Here is a 22,099-nt window from a genome sequence, read left to right as displayed (position 1 = left end):
CAGGGTTTCGGTCTTTCCCTGAAGTGCAAAGGGAAATCATTGACGAGTTTAAAGCAGGAGGACGACATGGTCAGATTTGCAGTGTGAAAAGGCCACTGCGGCTCCAGTGTAGAGAACAGATAGGCAGGGAACATGAGTGGACGCAGGTTGGCCACCCAAGAGGGCAGTAGTTAAGATGACTTATGATGGTAGCAGCTTGGAGCAGTGTGGTCATTTTGTACACAAAGGGCAATGCCCGACGATACCATGGAACAAAGAATCAAGCCAAAACCCAATCATCACCGAGTCCTGGCCTACCTCCATCTGGAATCTCTCTCTTGAATCTATTCCATAAACCCTGTTCCAGCTCAGAACTCATCCTCTCCCGCCCCGACCACGCACCAGTCACTTCCGTGGCCTCCAGTCTCACCGCCTCCGGTTTCTTTTCTGCACCTGTCACCGCAGAGATTTGTCTCAATAATGGCTTTATGGAGACATAATTCACATCAGACGATTCTCCTTTTTAAAAGCTACAAATTCAGGGGCGTCTGGGTGGCTCAGCTGGTTAAGCTTCCGACTCCGGTTCAGGTCATGATCTCGCGGTTCGTCAGTTTGAGCCCCACATCAGGCTGCCTGCTGTCAGCACAGAGCCTGCTTCGGGTCCTCTGTCTCCCTCTCTCTCTCTCTCTCTCTCTCTCTGCCCCGCTCCGCCCCCAAATAAATAAACATTAAAAAAAAAAAAAAACCTTAATCCCCTTAAAAAAAAAAAAAAGGTATAATTCAGGGCCGCCTGGGTGGCTCAGTTGGTTGAGCATCCGACTCTTGATTTCTGCTCAGGTCATTGGATCTAGCCCCACCCTGGGCTCTGTGCTGAGCGTGGAGCCTGCTTGAAATTCTCTCTCCCCTGCTCATGTGTGTGCACTGTCTCTAAAAATTAAAATAATAAATAAGTAAAGAAAGAAAGAAAGAAAGAAAGAAAGAAAGAAAGAAAGAAAATGGTACAATTCAGTGACCTTTAGCATTTCAGGGACATGGGCAAGCATTGTCACAATCTGGTTTTAGAACATTTTCTTCACCTCAAAAAGAAACCCCATAGCCATCGGCAGCCGCTCCCCATCCCCTCCCAGTCTTTTCAGCTCTAAGCAAATATGAATCTACTCTTTTGTCTCTATAGATTTCCCTATTCTGGACACTTTTTTTATTTGAGAGAGAGAGAGAGAGAGAGAGAGATCAGAGGACAGGGGCAGAGGGAGAGCAAGAAAATCTGAAGTACATTCCATGCTCAGTGTGGAGCCTGATTCGGGGCCCGATCCCACGGCCCTGGGATCATGACCTGAGCCGAAATCAAGAGTTGGAGGCTCAACCGACTGAGCCACCCAGGTGCCCCAGAACATCATTCCTTTTTAAGGCAGAATAATATTCCATTGTATGGATGTACCACATGTCATTTCTCCAACCATTCATTGATGGACGTTTGGATTGTTTCCACGTTTTGGTTATTACGATTCGTGCTGCTGTGTGCTTTCACATACAAGTTTCTGGGTAGACCTATGTTTTCATTTCTTTTGCAATATCTAAGAATGGAATTGCTGGGTCATAGGGTGATTCCATGCTTAACATTTTAGGAACTGCCGGCCTGCTTTCCAAAGCGGCTGCACCCTTTATACGTTACAGCCAGCCGTGAAGGAGGGTTCCAACTTCTCCCCTTTCTTGCTAACACTTGTTACTGTATGTCTTTTTTATTGTAGCTCTCCTCATGGGTGTGGGAGTAGGTGTTTCTTGTGGTTTTGACCGACATTTCTCTGAAGCCTAGTGATCTTGAGCATCTTTTCACAAACTTATTGGCCACCTGTCTTTCTTCTTTGGAGAAGTGCCTATTCAGACCATTTGCCCTTTTTTTTACTTTTATTTTTTTTTTATTGAGATACAATTGACATGTGACCTCCCTATATGTCAGTACTGTCCTAAGCATTTTGCAAATTTCAACATATTTAATCTTCATAATGGCCCCGCAAAATACTCTTATTATCATTCTCTGAATTTTATAGGGAAAGAAGAAACCAAGGCAGAAGGAGGTGAGGCATTTTGCCTAAGATCACATAGCTAGTAAGAAGCATACCCAGATTTAAACCTAAGGGGGTCTGGCTCCAGAGGCCATGCATTTTTATATCAACCCACATGAATTGGAAAGTTCCAACCAGCTCAAAGTAAGGGCCTTAAAAAGTTTTAAAGGAGCACCAGGCTCACTAAGTCTAGAACATGCAACTCTTTTATAAATTTTTTTTAAGTTTATTTATTTATTTTGAGAGTGACAGAGACAGTGTGAGTGGGGGAGGGGCACAGAGAGAGAGAGAGAGAGAGAAGAGAGAGAGAGAGAGAGAGAGAGAGAATGAGAACCCCAAGCAGACTCTACACTGCCAGCACAGAGCCTCATACGGGGCTCGAACTCAGTTAACTGTGAGATTATGACCTGCCCGGAAATGACAAAGAGTCCGACGCTTAACCGACTGAGCCACCCCAGGCGCCCCCAGCATGCTACTCTCGATTTCAGGGTCATGACTTCAAGCCCCACATTAGGCATAAAACTTACTTAAAAATTAAAAAAAAATAAAGTTTTAAATTTTTTTTTTTTTTCAACGTTTATTTATTTTTGGGACAGAGAGAGACAGAGCATGAACGGGGGAGGGGCAGAGAGAGAGGGAGACACAGAATCGGAAACGGGCTCCAGGCTCTGAGCCATCAGCCCAGAGCCTGACGCGGGGCCCGAACTCACGGACCGCGAGATGGTGACCTGGCTGAAGTCGGACGCTTAACCGACTGCGCCACCCAGGCGCCCCAAAAAAATAAAGTTTTAAACATAGAAAAAAGTTCACTTGCTATACACGGAGCATCTGCTTTGAAAGGCAAACAAGATTTAAACAATGTATTCATTGCCCTCATGTCACAAATTTGGCACGTCCGGTTTACCACATGATGTGCTGGAGGAAGCAATAAAGATTGGGAATTTTATCTGTGCTCACGCCTTTAATCATGAGCAGTTCATGAGCTATTTAGAAGGGATTGATCTCATCAAGGGCGTTTGGAATAAGAGTTCCCAAATCCAATTTGTGAGACCTCCAGAGATTCGCAAGATTATATTTTCTTCTGGATGTGACAGAAGACGTCTAAACACGTTGCACTTGAGACTGCGGGGGACAAAAGTTCTGTTGATTTGCCCAAGGAAACGAAGACTCCAAGTGGAAGCCACGCATTTTCCATTTACCGAACTATCTTGAGTTCAATGCGTTCATGGGTTTTGAAGAATGCTACCGTCTATTTGGTGGGAAGTCGGTCAGTTTGTGCGAGGATTTTCTTCCCTGGATGCAGGAGGAGGGGTGCAGAGGAGACTTTAGACCATAAGATCCTGAGAGCCAAGGACAGGAGAGGGGAGTGGGGAGGAGGGAGGCGGGAGGAGGGAGGCGGGAGGAGGGAGTCTCTTACCTTAGGTTAGACGCGTGCACGCGTGTGCACAGAGCTAGGAATCTGCAAGCCAAAAAGCCCAGAGCAATAACAGCGAGATCAAAGCCAACTTCCAGGCCTGGGCCATGCTTGGCAGGCACCACACATGCTTGATTGCCCCGCATTTTGTGTAGCAGCCTTGATATGATGCAGAGGACCCAGCTGAATTTAAGACACAAAGGCGGGATGGTCAGAGGAGGTTGAGAGGTTTCGTTTTCTCTAGTTATTACGGTTTTAGTAGATATAACCTGCGGATCACACAATTGATCGAGTTTATACGTTTTGACAAGTACCCAACAGTCCTCAATTTTCATAAACAAACAAAATATCATTTAAAAGACATATTCTATCATTGCCTTGAGAGGACGTTAGGTTGTCCTTTATTTATACATCCCCTGCCCGTCGCTAAATTATCAAACCCGCTACTAGGGTGTGTGAACATTCAGCTCAGTGAACTTGGTCCACCAGGAATTTGCAAGGAAACCTTATCCCAGCTTCTCCAGTTGGAGAGCCAGTCTCTAGACGAGGTCTCCCTGATGCAGTTGAAAGCGTGTTCTCTTTCTTGAAACTGCTAAATTGAAGTCCCCGAGAGTCTGTCTTTGGAGTCAGCATGAGACGTGCCCGGACTGAATAGCTCCTGCTCTTCTGGTTCATTTTGTTAAATATCAGTGTTCTACTCTTATCGAACCAAATGAAATTGACCAGTGACCAACAATAGGCCTATAAACGTGCACCTTTTTTTTAATGTTTATTTATTTTTGAGACAGAGAGAGAGAGAGAGAGAGGGAGATAGAGTGTCAGTGGGGGAGGGGCAGAGAGAGAGAAAGAGACACAGAATCCGAAGCAGGCTCCGGATCCTGAGCTATCAGCACAGAGCCTGACTCGGGGCTCAACTCACCAACCGTGAGATCATGACCTGAGCTGAAGTCGGATGTTTAACCGACTGAGCCTCCCCGGGCGCCCCATAAATATGCACTTTTGAGTAAACATAGTTGATCCAACTTTTTCTGGATGCTTTTTTTAAATTTTTTTTTTTTTTTTTGAGAGAGAGAGACAGAGAGACAGAGAGCATGGGAGGGGCAGAGAGAGGGAGACAGAGGATCCAAAGTGGGCTCCAAACTGTCAGCAGAGAGCCTGATGCAGGGCTGGAGCTCACAAACTGTGAGATCGTGACCTGAGCGGAAGTCAGACGGTTAACCGTCTGAGCCGCTCAGGCACCTCCTGGATGCTTTTGTAATACTGTCTTTACAATCTATATCAATGAATGGCCAACAAGCCATATTTCACTCTTACTACCCATTTATGTGGCATGCACATCTCTGTATCTTTTACTATGTGACCTACGACGGAAAAAATGTGGATGCCCCCCCGCCTTAAGCAAACTTTACTGAAATTTCAGTTTTCTTGTCTAGATTTGTGATCAGAACTACGTGGGAAATCATTTAAACCTGTAACATCTGATAAGGGGCTTAGAGCGCTAGTATTTTCTCTCTCTTGTTTATTGAGGGCTAATCCATTTATTTTGGGAAGCAATGGAGGAAGGTGGTTGGTAGATATTCTGTTATGAAAACTGAGAAGCTTAACCTCTGGGCTCACCTAAATGGAAGGTCGTAGGACCTCTGGAGGTGGGCCATGAAACTACTTACAGTGAAGCCTAGATCTTCCGTAGGAGGCAACTTTGGGTATTTGCCAGCATGTCAAAAAAGTGCTTTATTGAGTCCCTGAGTTTCACAATATGAAGCATGGAATTAACCAATAACGTCAATACTATTCCAGCTCTGGAAAGACCACAGAGGCGCCCTTTGAGGAGTGCGGGCGGGGCACACCATATGAAAATGAGCTTCTCCAAAGCGTGTTTGTTTCTTCTGACCAGATCTCACCTGCACTTGAGGCGTGATTATTTCAGCCTTCCTTTAGAGATCTCTCCCAAGTTCCCATATCCCAAGTCTCTGCAGGGACAACCAAAGGTTCTTAATCCCAGAAACTATGCCCTCCCCCTCCCAGATACACACCCATGATCACCTACAGTTTTTGATTCCAGCTCAAGATAATGGACTCCCACCACTGGAATCCACTCCTGAGCCTTTGTTGACCACTTTGTTGTCATTTCTCAGCCCCTCTCTGGTTACTGGTCTTTGAATCTTAGACCTCATCCTGATAAGATGATAATTTCTTTTGTCTTCTCCACTCAACCAACCCTTGTTGCCATTGAGACTTCAACTGAGTTATCGCTGCCTCTGGAAAGCCCTCCTGAATTATCTGAGTCTGAATTAGGTACCTATCCCATGAGGTATTCCAGAGTGCCACGTTGTTCTCTTTGCCACACTGTATTAAAAGAGCCTGTATGTCTTTTTCTCTCCACACCCAACGAGAATGTAAGTTCTGTAATAATACTTGGTCATGCTGTATCCCTGATGTTATGCTCCATAGACCTTTATTGAATAAACAAATAAGTGAATTCGCTTGACCACTCCTTCAAACCCTGGCTGCGTCCTTGACTTGAACCCTTAGCGGGAGGTTGACACTATGAAATGTCTGAATTTTTTTTAACGTTTATTCATTTTCGAGAGACAGAGACTGAGTGTCACTGGTGGAGGGGCACAGAGAGAGACACACACACACAGAATCGGAAGCAGGCTCCAGGCTCTGAGCTGTCAGCACGGAGCCCGATGTGGGGCTTGAACCCACAGACGGTAAGATCATGACCTGAGCTGAAGTCGGGCGCTCCACCGACTGAGCCACCCAGGCGCCTCTGGATTTTTTTGAGAGACAGAGAGAGAGAGAGGTAGAGCGTGCGCACGTGCGTGTGCGCGAGCCAGTGGGGGAGGGGCCGAGAGAGAGGGAGAGAGAGAATCCCAAGCAGGCTCCGTGCTGACAGCCCCACTTGGGGCTCAGTCTCACAAACCATGAGATCATGACCTGAACTAAAACCAAGAGTCGGTTGCTTAACCGACTGGGCCACCCAGGCACCCCTGAAATGTCTGATTTTAAGTAACATGACTTCTCCATGCGTTGGCTTGCTTGAATTAGCTGCCAGTCAATATGCCCTCAGGTGACTGAACCTACTTTATAAAGTTATTTAATATTGACCAGTTGAGTTCTCAAAGTATGTGCTAAAGTCAATGGTTACAATTTTATCTTTTTTTAAATTTTTTTTTAATGTTTATTTATTTTTGAGACAGAGAGAGACAGAGCATGAATGGGGGAGGGGCAGAGAGAGAGGGAGACACAGAATCGGAAACAGGCTCCAGGCTCTGAGCCATCAGCCCAGAGCCCGACACGGTGCTCGAACTCACGGACCACGAGATCGTGACCTGAGTTGAAGTCGGACGCTTAACCGACTGAGCCACCCAGGCGCCCCTACAATTTTATCTTAATTGCCTCTAATAGGAGTAAAATACCACGACTGATTACTTTTTGTGATATCTCTTGACAAGTGATGATAGAATCATGGCACTGGCTTACTAAAGGTTCCCAGGTCTATTCACCGTGGTGGGGAGAATATCTGTCCAGGCGATTGAGGTGCAGATTCAAATTATTGGAGCAGAAATTTAAAAAGGAGAGGGCAGACTCTTCGCAAGAACTTTCTGTCCTACTATGATATTTGAAATAATTACTAGAAAAGATGAGGTCAGAGGGGTTCCCGGGCCACCAAGAGAACTCACAGGATGGTAGTACCCTGGTGAATTTCCTAAGACCCACGGTTTGTTCTTCACCTTTGCAACTCAGAACACGTCAGCCTCTGGATAAACACAATGTGCTACATACATGCCAAGAATGGAATATTATTCAGCCTTAAAAAGGAAGGACATTCTGACACATGCTACAACATGGATAAACCTTCAGGACATTATGCTGAGTGGAATAAGTCAGTTACCAAAGGACAATAGCTGTATGATTCCACTGACGTGAGGTCCTAGAGTAGACACATTCATAGAGACGGAGAGTGTAATGGTCGTTGTCAAAGGCTGGGGGCAAAAGGCATGGGGAGTTATTATTTAAAAGGTATGGAGTATCAGTTTTGGAAAATGAGAGATGTTCTGGAGATGGAGGGTGGTGATGGTTGCACAACAGTGTGGACGTACTTACTGCTAGTCAACTGTACACTTAAAAATTGGTTAAAACAGGGGCGCCTGGGTGGCGCAGTCGGTTAAAGCGTCCGACTTCAGCCAGGTCACGATCTCGCGGTCCGTGAGTTCGAGCCCCGCGTCGGGCTCTGGGCTGATGGCTCAGAGCCTGGAGCCTGTTTCCGATTCTGTGTCTCCCTCTCTCTCTGCCCCTCCCCTGTTCATGCTCTGTCTCTCTCTGTCCCAAAAAAAAAAAAAAAAAAAAAAAAAAAAAAAAAAACGTTGAAAAAAAAATTGGTTAAAATGGTAAATTTTACGTTAGGTATTTTTTCTATGACTAAATAATAATAATAATTAAAAAAATTTTTTTAATGTTTTTTAAATTTATTTTTGAAGGAGAGAGAGAGACAGAGCATGAGTGGGGGAGGAGCAGAGAGAGAGAGGGAGACACAGAATCCGAGGCAGGCTCTAGGCTCCGAGCTGTCAGCACGGAGCCTGACGCGGGGCTCGAACTCACGAACCGTGAGATCGTGACCTGAGCCGAAGTCGGACGCTTAACCGACTGAGCCACCCACGCGCCCCTAATAATAATAGTTTTTAAAACAAACAAAAATAAAATACTTCAATCTAGGAAAACAAGTTCATGATAGCCAAGTTCACATTAATTAAAGCGGGGGGGCAAATTTACCAATTTACAAAGAAATGCAGAACACTGAGGGAAAAATCATAAAGGGAAATACTGATAGATTTTGACTGTATACATATTTTTTAAGTTCTTTACACAAAAATCCGTCATAAAATTGACAAAGGATTAGTATCCATACTATATAAAGAGCTCGTATGAATTAATAGGAAAATAAGTGTTTCAATATAAAAGTGACAAGGTGCCTGAACAGGAAATTCATAAAAGAAAAAATACACTTGGGTGGTAACTGAACATTTTAATCCTTCTTTCTCTTGTTAGTGGAATGTTGGAGCCTAAGTGAGGGCTTGAGAGCTCATCCCGATCGCTTGAAATCAGGCATGGTGAGAGTATTTCCACTATGGAAATCTGCAATATTAGAGTTTGATTTTTTTTCCCTTGGAGAACAGGTTGTTAAACATTTACCAGCAACCACTGTGCATATTCAGTTATTCTCTCTCACCTGGTTCCTTTCCAATTGTGTTTAAACATTCTTGAGCCTTCTCTGCCATCTTTAAAGAAACCTTGACCCGGGGCGCCCGGGTGGCTCAGTTGGTTAAGCATCCGACTCTTGGTTTTGGCTCAGGTCATGATCTCACGGTTCATGAGTTGGAGCCCCTCATCGGGCTCTGTGCCGCCAGTGAGGAGCTTGCTTGGGACTCTCTCTCTCCTTGTCTCTCTGCCCCTCTTTCTCTCTCTCTCTCTCTCAAAATAAACTTAAAAAAGAAACCAAACAACCCATTCTTCATCCTTCTCTAGCTACCATGCCATCTCTGTCTTCTTTCACAGACAAACTTCTCCAAAGAGTTGACTAGACTCTCTGAATCCATTTGCTCATTTCCTAATCATTCTTCAACACACATAAGCCATTTTTTGCCATCACCACTCCTCTGAAACAGCTCTTGTCCAGCTCAATGACCTCCGTGAATCCTAAGTTCTATGAAGAGTTTTCCCTTACCTTCCTCGACCTCTTGGCAGTATTCAATTCTCTTGACCATTGCCTTCTTGAGACCTTGTCCTTGGGCCTCAGTGATACAGGATCCTGGTTTTCCTCCAACCTCTCTAGCTCCTCCTTTTCAGTTTCCTTCTCAGATTCTTCTTCCCATTCCCCACCTCTACATGTTGGTGTTTTCCAGCGATTACTCTTGAGTCCTCTTCTCTTCTCTATTTTCTCCTTAGGTAATGTTATCCATTCCCATAACTTTAAACATGACCTATAAGCAAATGACTTCCAGATTTCTATCTCCAGGCCTGGCCTCTCTTCTATGAGTTCCAATCGCCTACTTGACAATGACTCCCCTTCAGTGTCTCAAAAGCATCTCAGACTCCACGTCTCCCAACCTGGAGCCAAAGGCTTTCTCTCCTTTCCTCAAACCAGAGGTTCTCTAGTGTGCCCCTTCTCAATAAAACGTACCACGATATAAGCCAGAAACTTAGGAGCCAACTTTAGCATCTCTGTCTTCCTCCTCTCCCACATCATTAAGACTGGGTTGTCTGTACCTTCTAAGTATTTCGCAGGTAAGTTCTCTTCTCTCCGGGTCCACTTCCACCACCCTAGTACAAGCCTCCATGATCCTTCAGCTGGACTACTGCGATCGCCTCCTAACTGGTCTTCCTGCCGCCATTTTCTTCCCCTCAATACGCTCTCCCTGACGAAGCCAAGGGAACGTCTCAAAACGCAAGTCTGATCATGCCACACTCCTGCCTTAAACCTCTCAGTGGCTTCCCATTGCTTAGAACTAAAAAAAAAATAAATAAACAACTTGCAACAGCCTAGGGCCTTGAAATATCTGGCTCTTCTGCCCGACTCCAGCTTCATTCCATACCATTCCAGTCCCTCTGTACTCGAGGCACACCAGCTTTCTTTCTGTTTCTTGAATAGAACCATCACACACGCTCCTCCCTTTGCCTGGAATGCTCTTATCCCTCCTGTCCTCCCAGCACCTTGCTGACTCCTATCTATCTAATCTTTAATCTCCATTCAAATGTCACTTCTTCCAGGAAGCCCCCTTCCGATACTGACCTGCTAGACTAAGTCCCGTCTGTATCCCCCCCAACCCCACCTCACCGTTATAGTTTCTCAGGGTACAAAAATTGCTCTTATTACAGTTTTATTTTTGCATTGACGTGTGTGATTATTTGATTCTTGTCTGTTTTCCCCACTAGACCATAAACTCCATGAAGGCAAGGACCAAGTCTGGTTTTGCTCGCCATTGGTCTCCAGTATCTAGTCTAAGACTTGGCGCACAGTAGGTACACAATTAATATTTGTGGGATTAATGAATCGCTTAGTGACCCTTGTGTAGGGAATTCATAAAAGTAGGCCAGTTAGTATTTCTCCTTTTATTAAGGCTTCCAGGAAGTTAAGAATCATATTTAAAGCTTAATCACAGCAATCATCTCAACCCACTATAAATAGCATATTTGAATTATCTCTTTTAATCCTGATGTGCTATTCCTAGTTTATTGACCCATAAAATCTGTTTTGGAATAAGATGCTGTGTGTGTGTGTGTGTGTGTGTGTCTGTGCATGTTCACACATACATGTGCACATGTATATGGATACAAAGATAAATCAGTACCTAAATTCAAAGTATTGAGAGATTGAAACAAATGAAGACCTCACCTTTTTTTTTTTAAGACATCAGCCTTCTTAAAAATTTTTTACAAACATTTGTATTTATTTTTGAGAGAGAAAGAGCAGGAGAGGGGCAGAGAGAGGAGGAGAGAGAATGCCAAGCAGGCTCTGCACTGTGAGCGCAGAGCCCTGTGCGGGGCTCAAACTCACGAACCTCGAGATCGTGACCCGAACCGAAATCAAGAATCGGCCACTTAACTGACTGAGCCACCCAGGTGCCCTGTTTCTTTCTTCTTCTTCTTCTTCTTCTTCTTCTTCTTCTTCTTCTTCTTCTTTTTCAAACTCTACACCCAACGTGGGGCTCGAACTCACGACCCTGAGATTAAGAGTTGCACGTTCTACTGATTGAGCCAGGCAGGGGTCCTTCTGTCTCATATTTCAATCCTTTCAGAGTGCTTGTGGTTCATCTTTGGACTGTAAGGACACTGGGTAGAGACCTTATTTCCCTAGATTTGGTACCATGTCTAGGGGCTGTTAATATCATTCAACTCATAGAGCTTACTGTATTTTTACTTTTTAAATTTTTTTTTCAACGTTTTTATTTATTTTTGGGACAGAGAGAGACAGAGCATGAACGGGGGAGGGGCAGAGAGAGAGGGAGGCACAGAATCGGAAACAGGCTCCAGGCTCCGAGCCATCCGCCCAGAGCCTGACGCGGGGCTTGAACTCATGGACCGCGAGATCGTGACCTGGCTGAAGTCGGACGCTTAACCGACTGCGCCACCCAGGCGCCCCTATTTTTACTTTTTAAAGTTTTTGTTTAAGATTTTATTTTTAAGTAATCTGTATACCCAACGTGCGGCTTGAACTCACAACCCCAAGATCAAGAGTCCACTGACTGAGCTGGCCAGGCACTCCTTGTCTTTTTAAACTGTTTTTTATCTTGCCAAATGTAGCACACATCCAGAAGAGTTCCTAAAGAGTATACAGCAAAAATCAATATTTATAAAGCAAACAAGCACTTGTGTGACCATCACAGGCTAAGAAATAAAACATTGGTATTTATTGTCTATGGTGCATGTTGGAACCTGCCTTATGACACATTTGGGACTTACTCCTTGGCTTTTAGTGCGTATATAGCTAATCTCCCCAGTTAGTTCCCTGAGAACAGAAATCACACCTTATATTTCTTTTTTTATTAAAAAAAATTGTTAATGTTTTTATTTATTTTTGAGACAGAGCATGAGTGGGGGAGAGCCGAGAGCGAGGGAGGCACAGAATCAGAAGTAGGCTCCAGGCTCCGAGCCGTCAGCCCAGAGCCTGATGCGGGGCTCGAACTCACGAACTGCGAGGTCATGACCCGAACCGAAGTCGGACACTTAACCGACTAGCCACTCAGGCGCCCCTCTTTTTATTCTTAAAGTTTTATTTATTTATTTAAAAGTAGATTTATTTTGAGAGACAGAGAGCGTGAGCAGGGGAGGGTCAGAGAGACAAGGAGAGAAGGAGAATCCCAAGCAGGCTCTGCACCGTCAGCGTGGAGCCCGACGCGGGGCTCGAGCTCATGAACCGTGAGATCGTGACTCAGGCCGAAATCAAGAGAGAGTCAGACACCCAACCCGACTGAGCCACCCAGGCGTCCCTATTTATTTATTTTTTGAAGTGATCTCTATACCCAATGTGGGGCTCAAACTCATGACGCTGAGATCAAGAGTCACGTGCTCTTCTGACTGAGCCAGCTGGGCGCACCCTTACATTTCTTTATACCTCCCGCAGTGCCTAGTGCTGTGAGGGCCACAGGTACAGTAGGTGTGCCATATGCACTTTCTATGGTTATGCATCTTAGATTAACCCCGTGACTCTGGGAAGACCGCTGAAGACTCATTTCGACAAAGAAGAATTGTTTGAGGAAATACGAAATCGTTTCATTTGTCTAAGTCTGTGTGTGCAGATCAGGCTATAAGGAGAAGTATCGGATCATGATGTGGGCGGGAAGCCTTCTCCGGAATTCTGGCTCTTGCCCAACGTGGGGAGCCAGCTTGGAACTATTGGAGTGGCCTCGTAACTGGCCTGCCTGCCTCTAGTCTTGCCCTCATTCAACCAGTTCTTCGTGTGGTGTGGACGCAGATCTCGCTGCGTCAGGCCACTGCTCAACAGCCGCCCCCCAAGTGGTTCTCTAGCTGGGGATGTACCTCCCAGCCACCTGGGAAGCTCACGAGAAACCTGTTCTTCTCCCGAACAGAGTCCCATTCGGCAGGTCCGGGGTGGAGTCCGGGCCTCTGTATCCACCTGAAGCCGTGTGGCTGATTCTGACACAGGAGGACGTTCAGGTACCATCCACGAAGAAACACGGTCTCAAAGGCTAATCTTTTAGTCCTTCCAGGTTGGAACTTCAGCACCCTCAGCGTGGCACACAGAGCCCTTAATGGGTGGCTCCTTTTATTTTTATTTGAAACCATTTTTTAAGGTTTTATTTTATTTTTTGAGAGACAGAGTGCAAGCGGGGGAGGGGGGGCAGAGAGAGAGGGAGACACAGAGTCCCAGGCAAGCTCCAGGCTCTGAGCTGTCAGCACAGAGCCCAACGCGGGGCTTGAGCCCACGACCTGAGCCGGTCGGACGCTTAGCCGACCGAGAATGGGTGGCCCCTTTGAATGCTGACTCTGTTCCCTCCATGTGAACTCCACTCTCATGTCACTGACGCCATCATTTCTTGCTGTTAACAGTGTTCTGATTTCCAAGTCCTTAACTGCATTCGTCGCTCCCTGCTCCAATGTTGACCCCAAGCTGGCACCAGAGTGACTGTCCAAAATCCGCAGACCCATTCATATCATTCCCTTGCTCAAAACCATTCAGTGGCTCTTCATTCTCTGAGGGACAGTTTCTTTAACTGGCTCAGATGGCACAGCATTTGGACGCCCTGGTGTCCTTTCCAGAATGCCACGAAATAATTGATATATTAAATCGCGCCATATGAAACGAAACACTTTTCAGAAGAATACTTCTGCTAGCAGAAAATACGTCTACCTTATGTGTGCGCAATATGAAATCATAGCGGCAAGCACAGATGTCCGTGAAAAAAATAAACTGTTGAATTAAGCATGATCAATACTGAGATCGTCTGTTTAATATTCATTTGCTTCTCGTTCATTCATTTCGCCGCCTGCTAGCGGATAAGCAAGAGCATCTGTCAAAGATTTAGGAAAAAATTATGGTTAAAAAAAAAAAGGTAAAATAGAGCAATTTCTAGCCATTATCTGATCTTATTTTTTCCCCACTGTGAGCATCCGATCCATTTGCGATGGGCATGTTTCCAAACTGAGCGGGCATTGTCCTTTCAGGTGCCTCTCTTCACCTCTCTGGGTCTCTATCTCCCCAAGGTCTGGCTCCCGGCTGATGATACCATTTTTCGCGTCCCTGGTTGTCAAGGTATCTGGCAACTGGCCTGGGAGCTCCCTCGGGTCGTCGCGGTGGGGATTCTCGTCACCCATTTTTTTCCTCTGGCACTTAGCACAGTGGTTGATGTGCAACGGGGGCTCGTGCATATTTGTGGAACGAGTGAGCAAAATTGCAAAGGAAGCAAAGTTTATTTTTAGAACCTTCCAGCTCCCTGCACGTTTCTTGGCACCCGTTCCCCAACCCAATGCACTCGGTACCCTTATGCTGTCCATGTAGAAATCCACCAGGATCTGTCATTACGGCTTGAGTCCAGGCTTCAAGCTTTTCCCTCGATATCCTACCACACCTTACCAGTCCTGTGTCCCGTCCCTCCGGTTCTCACACTTTCGCATTGAGTTCAAACACACATTGCTGGGGCCCAGCCCTCTCTAGGTTCTGATTCAGTGGGTCTTGGGTGGGGACTGAGAATTTGCATTTCTACTAACTTCCCAGGTGACGCTGCTAGACAAAGAGCACATTTTGAGAACCGCTGGCATAAATGAATGTACGACCCGGGGCGGCAGGTAATAATGCACAAAGGACTCCTTAGTTCATCCTGGCTGAACCCCTTAACTGAGTCTCTGATTCTATCAGCACTATCTGGATTTGTTTACTCCCAGATCACTTTCCCTCTGCTTTGCCTTGTCCTCCCCCTCCAACTTTCTGATCTTTTCGGATTGTTCTCGAGCTTCTTCGCTCTCGCCCGACGTGGCTATCCTTCTCTTTCTGCTTCCATAAAGCCACCATTTCAGGACGAAGTCTTTCCTGAGCTCTCAGCTCCATTTCATTGCCCTCTTTCCCCTCCCCCATTCAGTCTTAGCACCCCCGCCCCCACCCCAGCAGTCTGAGTGATCTTTCTAAAGCTTGGCTCCAATTAGGGTCCACTCCTAGCTAGCAGGGGTAGCCACTTCCCCTCCCCGGGAGTCTGGTTCCACAAACAACATTAGCATGCTAATGACAGTCACCTGCTGGCCCTGGGAAGTCGCTGCGCGCTACAGCTTCCTCGCGGACAGTGGAAACACTGAAAACACCACATTTAAATGCTTCCGTTCATTCATTCACTCAACAAACATTGATTGAGCACCTGCCAGACGCTGTGCTGGGCCCAAGGATCCTGCCAGGGCACAGGGACCACGAGCAAGTGTTCACGGCGGTGCCCGAGAGTCCACAACGCCCCTTCACGAAGGGGATCTTTTGCTCTGCTCACCCATGGGGACAGACATTCCAGGCCCTCTTGCCTCAGCCTTCCTGCCCGCCCTGTGCCTGGGCAGGTGACCCAGGGCCAAAGATTGGGTGACGCCAACCCAGTGAGCTCCCAAACCTCTTGGTTGAAATGAGCATTATGAGCCACACCTCTCAGTTATCCGCCCGCTGTACCGGGTGAGGCAAGGTACGTACAACTGAGAACATTGTGAGCGGAGGCCCCTCTGCACATACACACACACACACACACACACACACACACACACGGACACATACTGAAACACAGACACATAGCTGACCCACGCGCTGACAGGGACACAGGCACACCTGCTCCCACATAGACACCAATCCACATCCCACGGAAACGGGGATGCCCCGGCCCCAGCGAGGGCTTGCAGCCGCGGGTGGCCGATCTTAGAGGGAACAAAGGGCGGCAGGACAGTCGAATGACACACTTGGTTCCAATTTGCCAGGTCCAGCGTTTTGGAGGAGGAGGCCTCCGAGGTTCTGAGGGTCCCTAGGGACCGACGGGCCGAGTGGGTCACGTGGGCAGGGAGCCAAGGGTTTTGAGCTAAGGTAGCCCCCGGAGGGGCTGAAATGGACCGAGCTGTGGCCAGCGCGGAGCGCTGGGGCGGGAGGACAGTGGGCCGGGGAGCAGGAAGGATTCCTGGGGAGCCCCGCTCCACCCGGCCCTCCTCCCGGCCCGCGACCCTCTGGGTATCAGCTCTCACCCTGGCTTCCAGACGCGCGCCTCTCGTCCCGCCACCACCCAAGACCCATGTCCAGATCCTTTAGTGACCTCGGGCCCTTCTCCCTCCCAGACGCCCAGCCGGGAAGCGGCGGGTCACCTCGGACTCCCCGCCCCCATCCGGTCTGGGCCCTGCCTTGCGGCGGTTCCTCATGTACAGCGCTGGTCCCTCGTGTTGCTGCCACCCCAACCCAGGGCCTGGCGCCACCCCCAGGCCCTGCCCCAGCCCTCCCCCCGCCCCCCCCCCCCACGGCGCGACTGGGAGACAAAAGCCGCCCCTCTTCCAAGCCATCACCATTCGCCCTGAGGCCTCGCGCTGTCTGCCTAAGTCCCCCCTACTGGTCCCCGATTGTGCCCGGCTCTTCTCCTTTGGCCTCTCCTGGGTCTCTGGCGCAATGATGGGCGCACAGTGGGCGCCCCCAATACTTGGCTCGTCACGACTGTCCCGACTGCTACCCTCTCATTGTGTGTCTTTCTTCTGTACCCGCCCCTCCCCCATCCAAAATCCCCTGCCCTCCTGTTCAGGAAACGTTTAATTGGGCACTTCCTGGATGCCCTACCCAGAACTAGGCACTGGGGATGCATTTTGCCGAGTCCCGGTTCACACTGCGCATGGAGAGAGCTCCCCGAGTCAGTGTGAGAAGCACTGTCCCGGCAGGTGGAAGCAAGTGCCAGGGAGACACTTCATGTGGCCACCCCATTTCTCTGCCTTCCCTCCTTCTCCCCAGGCCTGGGCTTCTGTATCGGGTCCCCTCTCCTTCTCTCTCCCTGGTTCCTGTTTTTCTTCTTTCCTCCCTCCTGCCTCCCCCTCCGCCGCTCCCGCCTTTGGGCCGCTCTCGGGCCATCTCCTCCGCCCCATCCGGGGCCACCTCGCTGTCCCGGTCTTTGCCCATGGCCCGGCCTACCCCTGCGGTCCCGGGTTCCACTCGAGGGTCTGGGTGCCTCTCCGAGACCAGGGCACCAGCCCTATTGAGGAGCGGAGCAGGGTGTCCGGCCGCTAGAGCCTCGGGCACGCCAAGTGGGCCAGGGTTCGCCAGTCCCAGGGAGCTAGGAAGGAGCCGCTCCCGGGAGAGGGGCGGGGGGCTTCAGGGCCAGAGAGGTGGAGGGGTGCCGCGGGCAAGGGAGAGGACCCGCGGCGGCGGTTGGCCGAGAGGAAGAGGAAAGCAGGCTGGCACAGCCTCCGCCTTCGGAGGTTCTCACTGCGCACAGCCGGCCGCCTTCTCCCGGGCTGAGCGAAGGTGAAGGGGAAATCCGGGCGGGACAGAGCCACCGGAGGCCGCCCCGCGTCACTCCCACGCTCCTCCTCTGAGACTCCCCGGCGGCCTCGGCACTAGAAGGGGGTGGTGGTCTGAGCCCCCGCTCACTCGCTGAGCGCCTAGGGCTTGGTAGGGAGAGGAGGCGTGGGGTCCGTCTGTATTAAGTACCCAACAGTGGTGAGCTCGCCTCCACGAAATTATAGTCCACAGCATCCGAGGCTCGGAAACCCCAGGACAGAAGGGGACCTCGAGTCCGCTGGTCCCAGACTCCGCACGTCACAGCTCAGTTGCGGGGCCGCAGTGCGGCTCCCCCCAACTGCCCCCTTTCTAAGCTCCACCGTGGAGCGGCAGGTGCCGCAGCTGCCCCCCCCCCCCAACTCCGGCCCCAGCCGCACTCCCGGGCCACTGGGGGTGGGGTGGGCGGGGGGAGGAGGTGTGCTGGAGCCTCGAGTCCCCAGCCGCAGGCGCTCCCTCCGGAGCACCCGGAGATCTGGGAGGACAAGAAGAGGGGGTACGGGGGACGGGGAGGAGTGAAGGGGGGCGACTGCAGAGCTCAGCCGCCGAGCTGTGCGCGGGAGGGGGAGGGGCGGGGGTTCCCTCCCAGCCTCTGGGGTCTGGGGACTCGGGGATGTAAGGCGAGAGCAGGGGGGTGTGACAATTCAGCAGAGGTCGGGACGTACCACGGAGCCCAGTGGCGGGGGGGGGGGCAGAGGACGTGGTCACCGAGGGGAGCCCCCGCCCCCCTTCGCAAAGGCCTACAGCCGAGGTTACAGGGAGAATTGGAACGGGGCTCGCCGCAGGGGGAAGCGGCACGTGAAATCCGCCCCCTCCCCGTACCCCACTTCCGAAGGGGTGGGCCAGCGAGGGGAGGCTGGGGTTGGAGCAGCGGCGCGGGGGCTCCTCCCTTGCACCTCCCCCCACCGGACTTGGTCGCGCCCGAAGTGTAACACTTTCTCTTTGTCGGTGGAGCTCCGCTGTTTCTTGTGCTGTAGCTCCGGTGGCGGCGGCACCCGTGGCAGCCCTGGCGGACGCAGGAGCGATGGCAGCGACCGATATAGCTCGCCAGGTGGTGAGTGCGGGGCTGGGGTGCCGGGAGCCTGGGAAGGGCGGAGGAGACCCGGCCGCCGCCGCCGCCGCCGCTGCGGCGAGGAGGGCAGCGGGCAGCATCCAGGAGCCGAGGCGCGGCGGGACTTCTGCTCCCGGGGTCAGCGGCTCACTCTCCCGGCCGCTCCCCGGGAACGGTGGCGGCGGGCGGGTGGGGGCCCCGGCGGAGGCTGCGGGCCGGCGGCCGAACTTGCATTGCCCGAGAGCCGCAGCGAGCGCCGCCGCCTCCCTCGCTGCAGCTGCCGCCGCGCCGCTGGGCGTTGCCGAATGAATGGCCGCGCCAGCCGCCGAGCCCTCGGGGTCCCCGGCCCTCCCCGCCCCCCCCTCCCCTCCCCTCCCCTCCCCTCCCCTCCCCCCGGGCCTTGCTTCCTCCTGGCGCCGGGCCGCGCCCCGGAGCCCAGACGCCGGCCGGGACCCGGGCCTCCCCTGCAAGAGGGGCGCGGGGCTGGGGTGAGCCTGGGGCAGGAGGCGGTGAGCGGTGAGGGGGGCGGGGAGGTGACTGGCGGGGGGTAGGGTTTCTCCATGTGCATTACATATGTGACTGCGGCTGTGTGTGTGTATCACCGTGTGCGTGTGAGTGCACGCGCGCGCACTCGTGCCTCCCCGGCGGGCGGCGGCGCCCGGGTTGTCTGTGACCCTAGATGAGTCCGCCTGTTTCTCTGCGTGCGCTCACCCCCGTGGTGTGTGCGCGTGTGTCCCGACTCCTCTGTGCTGTTTGCCTCTGGGTCCCATTTGTGTGTGTCGGGGGTGGGGGCGGGGGTGCAGTTCGCGGGCCTGTAGGTGGCTGGCTGCGTATTTTGGCATGTTTCTGGCTACCTGACCCGGGTTTTGCGGGCCACTGGGTGTCTGTCTGGATTCCGTGTTCGGTGTAATTGGGCTGGTATGCCAAAACCTGTGGAGCCGGCTTCTTTCTGCGGGGACTCAGGAAAATAAGTGTGAGGCTTGTAAAAGCGATGCCGTCTCTCTTTTTGTTGGCAGCAGACTCTGGGGGAAAAAAAAATGTTCTTTTAAAGAACTGAAGTTTTCCAGCCTGGGATGTTCAGAGAAATCATACTGAAGTGACCTGAGGCTCCATGATTGTTTGTTTGGTTTTTATTTATTTATTTTATTTTGTGTTTTCAGACCAGAGGCGTGGTTGTACAGGGAGGGGATGATTCCATTTGGGGCAACAATCTAGCCTTTCTTTTCATCCACGGGTGTCTGAGATTTTAAGAAGCCCACAGTTACCTACACTCTTTGGTGAGGAAGGAGAGTGAAGTAGAGATAGATGAAATTCCAGAACATCAAATGCTACTTGATGGAAATCTCTGAACCACACACACACACACACACACACACACACACACACACACACACACGCAAGTTTTTAAACCCTGTGGCTTACTTCTTCAGGGAAATAATCCATGCACTGCAATTCCAGTGCAAAAAGAAAGAAAAAAAAAGCCTCTAGGTATCTGGTGTCACTGAAATTGATTTGTTTTCAAAATCTGTTTCCAGAATCTGATAGCATTTTCTCTATAGGATACATATGAATTCACGACACCCTCTGGTCCCTGTTTGGAAGGGCACGGTGATTTCATTTGGACCTCCCCAACCCCTGTTAGACCTCAACCCAGCTCTTTATGTTGATGTGCAAGGACCAGTAGATAGGAGACAGTGCTCTGTGATCATGGAATTTGAGAGAATTCTCTTCGCTCTAAGATTGGCACTGTAATATTAATTGCTGTGGCATCTTGAGGGTTCTCAGAGAGCTTTTCTGCTCCCTGTTACCTGCATTTTAGAGATGGCATGGCCGAAGTCGAGGGATTATTCTCCTGGATTACACTTGCTCCATTTTTAGTGACCAAAAAGGATGCTAATGATTTTTCTTGTCAGCTAATTAATTTGCATCGACCTGTCCATACTCTGCCGCCAGTCCCCCATGCCTGGATTAGGATTGCAGGGCAGATGTTGTAAAGGGGAACATTCCAGAAGGTTGTGCTTCACCTCAGGCACAATTTGGGCCACCCGGAGATCCCCTTTGTTCTGCGGATGGGAGTTGGGGGTGGTTTAGGGCCATTTGGTTTGCTTTGCATGGTCCCCGTTTGCTCTGGCTGGCCTTGCCCATACAGCATGGTGAAGAACTTAATTGTATGCCAGATTCTGAAGCTCAAAGAGCAGCCCAGGCACTTGAAACCTTGTTATCGGGATAAATGGGTTTCTGGGAAAACTGACGTCACTCTCCCTGCCCCCTCCCCCAGGCTGTAAAGCTCTTGTTTATGTGTCATTTGTCTCTTTGCTCTTTGTGTCTGCAAGAAGTTGTAATTCGCCTGGGGAAGATGGAATTAACTCAGGAGACCTTGGACGGCTGATGGCTGTTTGTTTCTTCCAAGGAATATGCATGCAGGGTTTGGAAAGAGAAGTCTGGAGAATAAACCTCGTTCAGGAGTTCTTTTGAATGAGCTCCGGGACATGGTGCCACACATGCGTTGCTCTGGGGCGCGCGCGCGCGCGCGTATGTGTGTGTGTGTGTGTGTGTGTGTGTGTGTGTGGTTGAGGGTCACCATGGCTAGTAAGGCAACATCATTAGTAACTTAAAACAGGCCACAGAATTGTTGGATAGGACCCTTCTTTGGGCATGCACGGAGCTTGGAAGTTCAGCTCTGGCGTACACAACACAACCCGATCCCATCTGAATGAACACCACAAAGATTCTGTGTGACAAAACTCTCTCTCCATTGCGTCCACAGACGTTTATTTTTGACTGCTCAGTGTCCAGCACTATGGCTAGCCCTGGTCAACTATACAAAAAAAAAAAAAAAGTAGTAGACATAGTTTCTGGCTTGTAAGCTTATGGTCTAGTTGGAGAGACCAGTTGTGGCTGCTGTGAAGTAGAGAACTGTAGAAGATCTTGGGATATCCCCACTCCCAACCCCTGCCCGTGAGGTGGCTTGGGCTGCTATTAATATATACTCTTCTTGTTTAAGTTTATTTATTTATTTTGAGAGAGAGAGAATCCCAAGCAGGCCCCGGACCGGCAGTGCAGAGCCCGATGCAGGGCTCGAACTCACAAACTGTGAGATCGTGACCTGAGTCGAAACCAAGAGTTGGACACTTAACCAACTGAGCCACCTCGGTGCCCCAGGATGTACTCTTTGAGGTCATATGACTTCTCCATGGTAACCAAGCAAGGCACAGCCCAGGCCTCAGGGGCGGTATCTTCTGGCCCTTTCATCGAGCTGTTTCTTTCAATGTTGTGTTTTGGGGTCCAGACTGTAAGTGCTGTCCCATAGAAAGAACGGCTCATTGGTTCTGGCTTGAACCAATCCCACAATGTGGGCAACGATGCTCTCCTCCACTGGCAGCCTGGTAATGGTCTTTCTCCCTAATGAAGGATCTTGCAGGGGCTAACTTTGCCTTACCTGGGGTTGGTCTGGGGCAGCTGTCTCAGGGCAACCGCCTCCAGGCGGGGAGAAGCTGGTCTCTGCATTCTGATCTTTGCTATCAAATGGCACCTAACCCTTGATTTCCCTTGAAGCTCCAGCCTCAGCCATATCTACCACCTCACAC

At 50.1% G+C, this 22,099-nt stretch overlaps 1 protein-coding gene across 2 annotated transcripts in view; it reads left to right on the top strand.

Moving 5' to 3' along the window:
- The first annotated feature begins 18,394 nt into the window (after positions 1-18,394).
- SEPTIN6 (septin 6) overlaps positions 18,395-22,099 on the top strand; it is a 66,673-nt gene continuing 62,968 nt past the window's right edge. Inside the window, exon 1 of one of the 2 annotated variants that reach the window (XM_030305941.1) lies at positions 18,395-18,515. In XM_030305941.1, coding sequence (XP_030161801.1) covers positions 18,486-18,515 — 30 coding nt within the window. In that variant the 5' untranslated portion in view covers positions 18,395-18,485. Of the gene's footprint in view, positions 18,516-18,957; positions 19,001-22,099 lie in introns of those variants that run through there. The other variant, XM_032592245.1, reaches the window with a different exon arrangement.

The sequence above is a fragment of the Lynx canadensis genome, chromosome X, assembly GCF_007474595.2.
Source record: "Lynx canadensis isolate LIC74 chromosome X, mLynCan4.pri.v2, whole genome shotgun sequence".
In the NCBI taxonomy this organism is placed as follows: domain Eukaryota; kingdom Metazoa; phylum Chordata; class Mammalia; order Carnivora; family Felidae; genus Lynx; species Lynx canadensis.
The sequence above is the reverse complement of the archived record's forward strand: the minus strand, read 5'-3'. Positions and strand labels throughout refer to the sequence as shown.